The 11,892-nt window shown below is 43.3% G+C and overlaps 1 protein-coding gene across 1 annotated transcript; it reads right to left on the reverse strand.

Moving 5' to 3' along the window:
• Positions 1-4,472: 4,472 nt before the first annotated feature.
• F2RL1 (F2R like trypsin receptor 1) lies at positions 4,473-10,756 on the reverse strand. The gene is made up of 2 exons (XM_027635267.1): positions 10,380-10,756; positions 4,473-6,290 (listed from the first exon to the last, which is right to left on the reverse strand). The coding sequence occupies exons 1-2, from the start codon at positions 10,444-10,446 to the stop codon at positions 5,194-5,196; spliced, it is 1,164 nt and encodes a 387-aa protein (XP_027491068.1). The 5' UTR covers positions 10,447-10,756; the 3' UTR covers positions 4,473-5,193.
• Between the last annotated feature and the right edge of the window lie 1,136 nt (positions 10,757-11,892).

Raw genomic sequence — 11,892 nt, forward strand, 5'->3', positions numbered from 1 at the left:
ACTACTTCTCTCCTGTGGATGCTCTTACGCTCTGGCAAAACACAATATTCAGGTGAGCATTAAGCTGGCACAAGTTGCACACAGCATTCAACAGCTGGCACAGGAAAGCACAGTATCCAGAGAGATGGGAGTGAACACATTTTAGCTATCTCTGCATTTGGAATGCTGCATCGATATTGAAGCATTGACACTGGAGCTTGGGTCTGACAGAGTCACAGATAATACCAGGTAGATCTTGGTACTGTTGAGCTCTGTTCTGGTGTTTGCACCACAGAAGCAATCCCAGGTGGTTTTTGAATTCCAGTGCAGCTGTGAACCTACCTACTCCATGTACACACAGACACACCTTTTCCCTTTTTCCTGGCAACCAAGGAGCTGGCTGGACCACCAGGGAGGCTGGTTTCAGACACACTTCAGTGACTGAAAAGTCCAAGTCACAAAAGCTACCACTGGATCAGTAACTCCTTATGGATCAAAGGGAGTTGTCACAGTACCTCTGCACAGCATTCCATGCACCCTTCACAATCACCAGTCTTTTCTCCATTATCTGAAGCATCTCCACCTCCTTTGACCTAGATGACAGAGAGCTGACTATGTAGTCAGCCTGTTGTACTGGTCCTGCTAGCAAATAGTGCTTGGAGAATGTCTACCTGCAAGCCTAAAGAAGGTTATCACTCCTGAGAAAAAACGCATAGGTAAAACTCCTGGCTGTTGAATCACTACTATGTTCATGCTGTATTTAACTGTGATGCTGTTTATTAACTGTGTTCAAAGGGCCTATGACAGATCAAATGCACACGTAATGAAAGCTGGGTCCCAAATAGCTGTTATGGTAGGCAGGCAGGCTGCTTGATTCCCAGACAACTACACATCAACACAATGTGTTAAATGTCTTCAGTCACCACACCGCAGTCAGATAAAATGAGTGCTAAACTTAGTGGGCCAGGCGGTATTCAAGTTCTGAGAAAACTGGGACAAAACAGCTGAATTAGTAACAGAAGTGTGTTATCTCTTGCCAAAATTATACTTGAATACTGGGAACCAATGCTGTAATCAACAATTAAAAGCAGGTACTGAGGTGTCCAGGGAAATACAGTTCCAAGATCTCAATGTCTGTACTGAGCAATTAGTGAAGAGTCTAAGAAGGGACATCGGTAAGGAACTTCTGGACCTTTTGGGGAAAAGCCACCACTGCTTTTATAAAGAGAAGTCTGGGCTTAACAACTCTGTGGAGTTCTTGGAAGAGGTCAAACAGAAGTGGAAACAAGGTTGATCCAGCATATACAGTCTACTTGGACTTCCAAAAAGTTTTTGGCAAAATTTCTGATCAAAGGCTTTCAAAGAAAACTAGGTAGCCATGGAATAAGAGGGAAGGTCCTCTTGTGTAAAAGTAACTGCTTAAAAGGGAAGAAATACACAGTAGCAGAAAACCAGTCAGTCTTCACAATTCAAATTACTCACCAGTGTGGTGCCAGACCTGTACTGTTCTGCACATTCATAAATGGCCTGAAGAGGGTTGAGCACTGTTGAACAAAAGTTTGCTGTTAACATCCTAACTTGGCATACAGAACCATGGCTTGTAAAATTACTGTAACCAATTGAGAGAGGGATGTAGTTACAAGCACGAAAACATCAACTCAATGCCAAGGAGCAGGAGAAAAAAAATAAAGCAAACATTGAATATTAGAGGTTATTACGGAAGCAACACGGAGCAAAACAGAAGCCATCACTGTACCATCCACAGCTTGAATGTTGTGTATAGTTTGGAGACTCTGTATGGAAACGGGTAGGTCTCAGAATGGAGACCAGACTATCACTGAGAGTGGTTGACCTGAAAGGAATTGGCTAGGACACATCAATGTGGAAAGTACCTGAGAGGGGATATGATACTGCCTTACAAAATTTCAAGTGGATGGACAAGACAGTTAGGGACTCATTCACACTCTCGTCTGCTTTAGGAATGAGGGGCCACCAAATGAAGATTGTGGATTCTGATTCAAAGTGAATAAACTGAAGTTGACAAGATGCCCAACAGGCACTACTAAGTAGACCATCCAAATGGGACTTAAGGAAATTGTTATGCTGAAAATAGGTGTATGTTGGGAGAGTATCATGTGGGATGTGATACGTGGCTGCACTGTTTTCACTCCTGCCTGGGTACCTGCGTCCAACTTCTTTTGCTGTTATGCACACTCTTTGTCACAGATCAGTCCTTCTCGGCAGCAGGTTTTCTTACAGATGACAATGAGCTCAGCTCTCCAGCCTTTGACTCCTGTTTTCCTGAACTTCAGAGCACATTTCTACTGTCCCATAGCACAGCACTTAAATTGTGCTGGCCACATCTATGCAGCTGGTATGCCAGCCAGGTGCCTTGTGCAGAAGTCCTACTGGTTTTTTGACATGTCCCTTCACACCTTGCTGTCTTCCTGACCTTCAGAGGCATAGGTGTGAAGATTACTCTGGCTGAGCTGGATGCACCCTCAGCCTGAGCAGAGCCATTCTTACAGTCATGGGTGGAAGCTTGCTCCCAGCTGCTTAGGAGGTTAGGTAGAGGCTTTGCAGCAACTGTACTTCAATTTGCCTTGCACCTGCACAGTGCAAGCCTGTGTTGGTGGTGAAACAAAACAGTCTGAGCCTCTCCCTTGTGCTGAGCCAAAAGCTCACCAAGCAAACCAGCCAAACGCTGTTTCAAGTCAGAAGTAAACTTTCCTCCCTCCTCCTGGTTTAACTTTAACTCAGAAATGATCCAATCTATCCCAAGGTCATGCGTTTGTGACACTATAAGAGAACAGTGTGATCACACAGCCAGGTTAGGGGGAAACTAATTCCACTTCTCTTAGCTGCAGCATGTACTTGAGTTGCTTGTGAAACCTTGACACCGTGCACACTGATTTCCAATTCCTGGATGCTTTCACAGATGTTGCACTGATTTATTTTCTTTTTTTTTTAGCATCCAATGCTTCAGTCAGCCACAGGAAGGGAGAGCTTTTTGTAACTCTTGGTGTCTGAATTGCAAAGTTGGCACCGTTCAAGAATATATTTATTGTAAGCTGAGGATGATCACCTTGACACCAAACAACCCTGTCCAAGGGTACAACTGTCCCAAAAAAGGTTTTATCAACCAGCTCCATGTTCCCAGGCATGTTCTTACCCCATCGCTATCTGGCTGTGTAGGCACACAATTTTCAATTGAAGGAACTGATTCAAATTGAGTGAACAACCAGCCTGGTCTACCTGCTCTGTTAATTGGACCAAAATAATTTGTGCTAAATTCAGGATAGGGATTTGCAATGTAGCTAATAGGGGGAAACCTTCACTTAAATGACTGTGGGCTCCTTGAGTAGTATTCTCCAAAATTTGTCACACGTTGTACAACCTCATTTTAAAATAAATCACTGTATTAATTAAAACTTTTTTCGCAAAAAGCTTCCAACAGACTGTAGTACCATCTAAGTCTTAGTCATGTACCTTCACTGTTGCTGCAGGCAAGAAAGATTCTTCCTGGCAACCTGCTTTGCTGATCTGCAGATGAAGGCTATAGGGAGAAATGGTCAAGAACATCAGCACTCTCCTTCACATGATCTGCAATGGAGTTGTCTGATTGTTTGACAGGAATGAAACAGTGAGAGTATAGATATATAAACAGTGCTTGTTGCACTTCTGATTAAATAATGACAAGAAATAAATCTTGTCCCCCAAAAGACTGGCTATATTAAGCATATTACTTTTTAGACATTTAACAGTCATCCATGAATCATAAGCAATCTCTTTGTGGTATTATATAGACATACAGAGATAATTTCTCATCTTTACAACCTGTAACCCTTGGATTCCTAACAGAGCACATGTAGGGCTGTAATAACATGAACTGGATGCTCTTTCTTCATGTTACTGACTACCATATATGGAGCAGGCTGTTTGACAAGATAAGGGACATTCTGATATTCTGTTTATCACACACAGTGTGAGGGAAGAGTTCACACAGCCTTCTGTGAAGCTGGTGCAACTCTCTTCATCCCAAATCCTTCCAGTAAACTATGGCCTCTTATGTAGTTATCTTCCAGTAAGGATGCTGCATAATACCTTCAGTTCAGTAATAAATACACAGTTATTTCCTTGTATTTGTCAGGAAACCAGAAGAGAAAACTGTTTATGTCCAAGAAGCATTTGTGTTCTATGTCACCTTAAGAGCTGTAAACTCTCTGCTCCTCAATGAGACATAAGCTAATACACATTGCTATTTTAGCTTAGTCCTCTGAAATACCATCACAAAACATACTACTTTCATGGTTCTCTAAAGAAATGCATCATTAGGGAAATTTGAGTTTACCCATTTAGACATTACAATTACAGTTGTCATGTTTCTAATTCACTGTTAGGAATAATATCTTAGTTACATGAAGCCAGGCAAGTCAAACTACTCAACATTCTGAAGTGCATGTAAAAGAATAAAAGAAAGCATCCAACTCAAATGTGTTATAAAAAATCTTATTTAGATATCTTAAAAAATACAAGACATATTACATAAAATCAAACTGCTATTAATCAACATTTTGCTACATATCCCCATTTAGATTGTGCACTGGCAAGTGTTAAGTAACAGTGGATAATCTCAACTAACATTTTATCCCAGTGCTAGCTGATAACCAGTTCAGCTCATCAACTCAACAGGGTAACATTATAAGGTTCTGCACTGTTAGTATTTACAGCACTGTAACTTGGAAAACAATATAAAAATTACATTATACTAAAGATAATAAGCAGTCTACACCAAGATGGTGAAATGGATTCTCCTCTTCTTTCTTCTCTCTACAGCTTCAAATGATTTTCAGTGTAAGCAGGTACACAGAGCAAGGTCCTACAAACACAATCTGTTCAGCTGCTTAATACATTAAAAGCTGCTTAATACATTAAACAAAACAGATTTATCTGTTAATGAAATACACTACATAACATTCCAGAGACATTTTGCTTTTTAAAAACTTTTATATTGAATGAGAATGTCTTCAACCACAATTCACTTCTAGGTCAGCAGCATTTTCGCAGAGCATCTGAAATGCCTTTTTTTTCCCCAGTCTTCAATGTAATTAAAATGCAGAAACGTTTCTTCAGACTCTCTTGTACAAAATAATTCTATTGTGACTCACATCCTTTCATCAGTACTATTAAAAGTTCACTTTTCTAAGATTAAACTCAGTAGGTTGATTTATTGGTCCTACTTAGGTTTGAAGAGTAAGAATCTGATTTCTTGGGGTATCTGCCTGATGAGAGAGACACTTGCATCCTCCGTGTTGCTCGTACGGTTCGGCAAATAAGAGCATATTTAAGGTTGTCTCTAAAGTCTTTTGAAATATAATAATAGATGAATGGGTCAATACAACTGTTCAAAGTGGAAAGACACAGCGTAATTATGTACCACGCATACATATAGCTCTGGCCGTAGCCTTTGAGGAGCAAATAGTGCACAATAATCAGCACATTGCTAGGTGTAAAACAGATGAGATACATGGACAGGACAACAATAATGAGTTTGATTGCTCTTATTCGTTTCTTGCCATCTTCTATGACGGAGGTACTCAGAGTCTTAATCATTAGTATGTATGCGACAGCAGTGACGATAGCTGGGATTAAGAAGAATCCAATTGCAAGTGAGAGGAAATAACTGAACATATCATGAGCCAAAACATTATAAGGCAACACATCATGGCAGGTAGTGATGTTAAGATTTGAAATATATACCGTCTGATTAACGAGATACAATGGAATGGTGCCCAACAAAATCAGTACCCAAATAGCAATGGAGACGCCCAAGGCAATTTCTGCTTTCTTTTTTGAATGCGCCATGGGGTTCACTACAACGCAATACCGTTGTACACCGAGACATGTAATAAAGAGAATGGAACAGTACATATTTCCATAGAAAAATCCAACAAGTACTTTGCAGAGACCTTCACCAAATAGCCAGTTATTGCCATTCAGATGGTATGCAATCTTCAGTGGAAACCAGACAATAAAAAGAAGGTCTGCCAATGCCAAGTTAACCATATAAATCACAGCTGGATGTTTCTTCTTTGTTCGGAAAAAAAAGACCCAGAGGGCCACAGCATTGCTTGGCAAACCAACTATAAAGACAAAGATATAGACAATGGGAAGAAAAACTGTAGTCAGCTTTCCTCTGAGGACTTCTGCTGCAAATTCATCCACTTTGTATGACTCTTCAGAATTATTTGCATTTGTAACTTTTTGACCAGCAAAACTTCTTCCTTTTGAACTGCTGGCTCCACTGTTCTCTAAAATTAAAAAAATAAGACATTGCTGTTACTGAAGTACAGACTTTTTGTTCTCTTAAAAAATAAACTAGATATAGTGATTTACTCAGAACATTTAAAGATGGCTTTATCAACAGAAAAATTAAGACCAATTTTCAAGCATTTGACAATTTATTTTTCCTTTGTTTTATTATCCAAAAGACAACCTGTATCCTTATTCAAGTATTCTACCAATATGCTTTTCCATGTCACCAGTGATATTAAAAATACCTCGTTAAATGGGCTATCAGGTGCTCCTACCACCTGAACAGTTACAGCAGAAAGTACTTGAAGTACCCCAGGGCACCATTAGCTTTCCATATAGCAGTGCCAGATTACCCGAGTGGTGGGATTTATAAAACTTTGCAGCAGGCTAACATAATTGCAACAGAAGCTTCCCCAGTTTAGATGGCCTGAAAATCAGGTATGCAGTAAAACAAGAGTGTTACCTTCAGCAAGCTAGAACTGAAACTCAGAATTAATACCCAAAGCAATGCACAAGTATAGGGAAAAATGCATATTTTAGTGTATCTGAACTGAAACGTGAACATACTAACTCTGTGCATGAAGATGCAATAGGGCCAGTCATCTGGGATCTCCTTCCAATTCACAGGCAAGACGGTCAGACAATCTCTGCAATTTCTACTCAAAGTGCCAGGTGGCAGAGCTGACAGCTATGGTTGTTTCATACATAAGACAGCTGTACTACAAGTTTTGCTCTGCCTCTTTGAATGCCATGGGAACTTACAAACCATATGGGCGAGCCAGGTGTTCCTGACTGCTGTGTTTTATAGGACAGCCTTCTGACAGCCCAGTTCAAAACCCCTCCAGACACAATACAGCCCTCTCCTGCTGACAGGTTAAACGGCAGAAGCAGACAGTGTCCTTGAACTCACACCATTCCAAAAAGTCAGACATCCATTGAGCTAAACTGCATGGACACGGAAATTGACTGTTTTGGGGAGAATTATTTTTAACCTTAACTCAGTTTCTCTCAATATTTGTGGATTTGTTTGGCCAAAATTCCCTCCCCCTCTCCCCAGCTGGAGTTATAAAGGAGAGTCTTCTTGAGCAAAGCAGGTTTGTGTACCTGAAGAGTGCACAGCCATGAAAAGTGTTCAAGGATAACCTCTTTGTTATTCAGTAGAATTTTGATACAGTTCCACACTGAAAAAATGCCTTAAATTTGAAAGAAGTTTTACTTAAGAAATATGTAAATACACAGGTATGTGTGTTTCCCAGCATAGATTCTCAGAAGTAGCCCAACTTTGGATTGCTGTTTCTTTTCAGTTATAACTGCAAAAGTCTGATGTACAGTATATATTGATGTTCTTTAGACATTTGAATTAAGTTACCCTAGATCCACTTCAGCATTTGCCAATCTCCAGGACCAGGCAGTCCTCACTGGAAAACTGAGGTGTAAGAAAACTTTTTGCCAGTACAATGACATAGTCAAGTCTTTCCAGTAGACTTCATGAACACTGACTAAACAACTGTCCTAAAGAAAATTAATTCAACTGCCAAACAGTCATTTTGGTCTATATGCAGTGTAATTAAAACAAGGCAGAATTATATAAATCCTGCTCTCAGACCTTCAAGCTCCTTGATTACTCCAGCAATACTGTTAAAGACTGGAAAGTTTAATTGTGTAATGCAGCAATATCCCAGGTCCCTAACCTGAGCTGTGAATAGGAGAAGCCATAAAACCAGCTTGAAGGACATAGCTTATGCAGATATCAGACACTGAAATGATAACTAGCTAAGCAATGCCACTTTTCTCAGCCTTACAGTTCAGTTGAGAAAGATCGTGGAGATGCTTGGAAACAGACCCTTTATTCCAAGCTGGTAGTAGTTCTCAGGGTACCATAATAAAATGCAGTGTACAATGCTATGTTAAGCACATGTCCATCAGAAAGTGGTCGATTTTATCAAATTGCAGTCACACTATTTGTATTCCATTCCAAAGACTCAAATTATTGTAGAAAACTAAAGAGTAAATACTACCACTTTGTTCTTATTAATGTTTTGTGATCAGATACAAAACAAGGCTTTGCAATTGATGTTCAAAGGTTAGGTTAAAAAAAAAAAAAAGCTCACCAAAAACCCCAAAGTTAGTTAGTGTTATACACTACAGTAAGAACTGTACTAAAGTGAATGGATGGATAGATACATGAACCACAGACAGGACTTAGGATTGCAAGGGTAGCAGAAGAGAGACAAAGGTTTGTTTTATTCTATTTTTTAAGACAGAGTCAAACTAAACGGGTGACTTCCAAGATCAAGTCTTGATTTTATGCTGACTTTAGTTCGAGCCTCAAAAGTTCTGACTACAGACAGTGGTCAGCTTTTGTCAGCCCAACTACCAATAGGGAGACAGTGTCCTGTTTCTTTGCTGTTAACACTCCCTCACCGAACAGCCAATCCTTTGTTAGGTATGCGCATTTTCTACATCCCTTCCTTACTCTTTCAGCACTTGTCGTTTTCCATAACAATAGAGCTCTTTTCCAAGCCGAATTTCACCGTGCTTGACTCAAACACAGAGAATGCAGTTGATTTGCTAATCTGCCCACGGGAAAAGCGTACTCTCCTCCCACAAAAGACTGTTTCAACACCTTTGCCATTTGTCCAGAGGATATAATCCACTACATACCAAACGCAGGATTATGGCTACCCTGCAGACACAAAAGCGACAGCAGCACTGAGTATCCAAAAATAATCTAGCTTAGGTCATGGTAGTAATAACCACACAGGACTAAGGTTAAGATGACCCCGGGTTTTGGATCTGCAACCCAGATTCGCCACAACTCCGCAATGGCATCAGCCTGTTTGAAAACTGCCGCAATAAGCTTCTGGCTTAGTACATCTCCCTTGGCTGGGGTGGGATCACACTTCACCTCATTTCACCTCCCTACTCCAGGAAATCAAGTACCCAGCTAGAACTCCTAAGCATACTTCTTTTCCCTCTCCCCTCTCCTCCGAAAATTCCAAACTCCTCACCCCACCCAGATCAGAGAACTAGGCTATTATAATGCAGTTTAGATTCAGGAACCCCGTTCTGAAAAACACAAACCTAGAATCTATACCTTGAGAAAACAGGACCTATCATTCGCTTGGCTTCAGTATTAACACAACCTTTACGCATATGCTTTTATTATGTAAATAAGCCCAGAATAAAGAACAGAAAGACACAGTGCAAAGGGCATATGTAGATATGGCAGTGGAGTTTATTATAAAAGGTGGTGAAAAATTAACTTTATGGCAGTGAAATATTAATATGGTGGTTTGGTTTTTCCCCAAATAGCACTTACGTTCAATATAGACTAATAAAGAAAAAAAAATCGTAGCTTTTTAGAGCTGGGTAAAAAGCAAAAACATGGTCTTTATAGTTTTTTTGTTTATCTAAAGGAGGGGCTATAAGAGGCTGTAGTGACAGAACCAGGGGGAATGGCTTTAAACTGAAAGAGAGTTTAAAGAGAATTTACACTGAATAGTAGGAAGAAATTCTTCACTGTGAAGGTGGTGAGGCACTGGAACAGGTTGCCCAGAGAAGTTGTGGATGTCCCATCCCTGGCAGTGTTCAAGGCCAGGTTGGATGGGGCTTTAAACAGCCTGGTCTACTGGAAGATGACCCTGTCCATGGCAGGTGGTTTGGAACTAGACGTCTTTACGGTCCCTTCCAACCCAGGCCATCCTGCGGTTCTCTTTACAGCGGGTGAAGCCAAGCCCCGCGCGCCCCACAAGCCCTGCGGGGGCCGGGAGGGAGCCGCGCCCAGCTGCTCGCCCGTGGAGCGCTTTCCCCACCGTCGAGGAGCCCGTCCCGCGGCTCCCGGCAGCCCCACTGCCACCCGCCCGAGTTTTCCTAACCCGCTCGACTCCGCGGGAACGTCTCCCAGTCCGCTCCGGGGTCCTCGCATCCCAGCCGGGTCCAGACACCAGCCCCGCTGTGCCCCCGTCCGCATCTCTCCCGCAGCTGAGGGGCGGCCAGCACGGCACCCTCAATGGGATGGGCCGCCCCCGCTGGTCCCAGCCGGGCGGACGGCTTCGGTCCCCGTCAGCCGCTGCTCATCTCACCTGCAGCGGCGGCGGCTCCCAGCATCGCAGAGACCAGCAGCAGACACAAGCCGCGACGGACAGCCATCCTCTCGCCGCGCTCCAGCCACCACCGCTTCGCCTGCACTGCCGACCAGTTTCACCTGATACCTGAGCGGCGAAGGGCGGAAGGCGCGGCCAGGACTGAGACCAGCCAGACGGCGGGCGGGGCCCGGTCGGGTCGGGCCCGGCCCGTCCCCGGCGAAGGGTGGCGGGGCTGTCCCTGAAATGGGGGGTGGGTCTGGCCAGTGGGGCCTCTCGCCGCCCCGCAAAATGGCGGTGCCCCGCAGCCCTCGCGGGCAGGCGGTTGGTGCTACGCGTCGCCTCACGTCCCGCTCGGCCGGTGCCGGGGCGGAGCAGGTCCCGGCGCACCCGGCGCTTCGCCCCCCCCGAGCTGCGCCTCCTCCACTTACGGCCCCGAGCCTGCTGGTGGGGGCCCTGCCTACGGCAGGTGCGCTGCTACCAGCTTGCTGCCCACTACAGCCGAGGAACGCTGGTTGAGCGGCCACCACTGCAGGTGGTGCGGAGCAGGATTGTTCTGGGTCACGCCGGCTGGGGCGAGGAGCGTTTTGCGTGAATGCATTACTCCAGCCGACTCATAGCATAGTGTGTTGAGCATTCCAGGTTTCTTACTCATCCCTGTTATAATGTCACAGAATCATGGAATTTCAGAATGGGTAAGCTTGCAAGGGACCACAGAAAGTCATCTGGTCCAACCTCCAACTGAAAAGAGCCTGGCTCCATTCCACTGGCATTGTCCCTTCAGATATTGATAGACATTGATGAGTTCCCCTTTCAGTCATCTCTTCTTGAGGCTGAACAGGCCCAGCTACCCCAGCCTTTCCTCATAAGAGAGGTGCTCCAGTGTCCTAGTCACCTTTGACACTCTCTACTGGACCCATTCCAGGAGATCTGTGTCTTAGCCTGAGGATCCCAGAGCTGGGCACAGCACTCCAGTTGAGGCCTCAACAGGGCTGAGAAGGATCACTTCCCTCAACCTCCTGGCAACGCTCTTCTTACCCCAGGATACCATTGGCCTTATTGGCTCCAAGTGATAAAACTGTTTCAATTTTTTTTCCTCTGTTGAGTGAATATGTTATGAATATACTCTATTTGATGTTCTTTTGAAAAAATTTTCTTTTTGAGGATTTTCAGTGATGGTCATGAAATACAGCTGGGAGTTGACATCTGTATTGTTCCCATTTTACAGGAGAAAAATAGAGTACAGAGAGATGAAGGTCAATGCACTGGGAAGTTTTGAGTGTCTCAGTCAACATCAAGGGCCTCTTGGTTTTGAATCTTTGTCATAAATTGCTCAAAGCACATACTGGAAGCACAGTTTCTATTTGTCATCCACCCACCTAAGACTGTTTACAGATTTCTCATCTAAGTCTCAGCCTCCTTGCTAAGCACCAGGAAAGTCATAGCCCATCCCTCCAGACTCCCTCCCTCTCTCTTTCTGTCTCACTTTCAGTGCTATTTTGTTTGTTTTACC

This window comes from Corapipo altera, unplaced genomic scaffold (assembly GCF_003945725.1).
Source record: "Corapipo altera isolate COAL_440 unplaced genomic scaffold, ASM394572v1 61411, whole genome shotgun sequence".
NCBI classification, from domain to species: domain Eukaryota; kingdom Metazoa; phylum Chordata; class Aves; order Passeriformes; family Pipridae; genus Corapipo; species Corapipo altera.

Bases quoted from the DNA above. Each gene is read 5' to 3' on its own strand.
- F2RL1 (XM_027635267.1), bottom strand. From the start codon at position 10,446: ATGGCTGTCCGTCGCGGCTTGTGTCTGCTGCTGGTCTCTGCGATGCTG. The intron at 6,291-10,379 runs GTGAGATGAGCA...TTTTAATTTTAG, and splicing joins GGGAGCCGCCGCCGCTGCAG to AGAACAGTGGAGCCAGCAGT.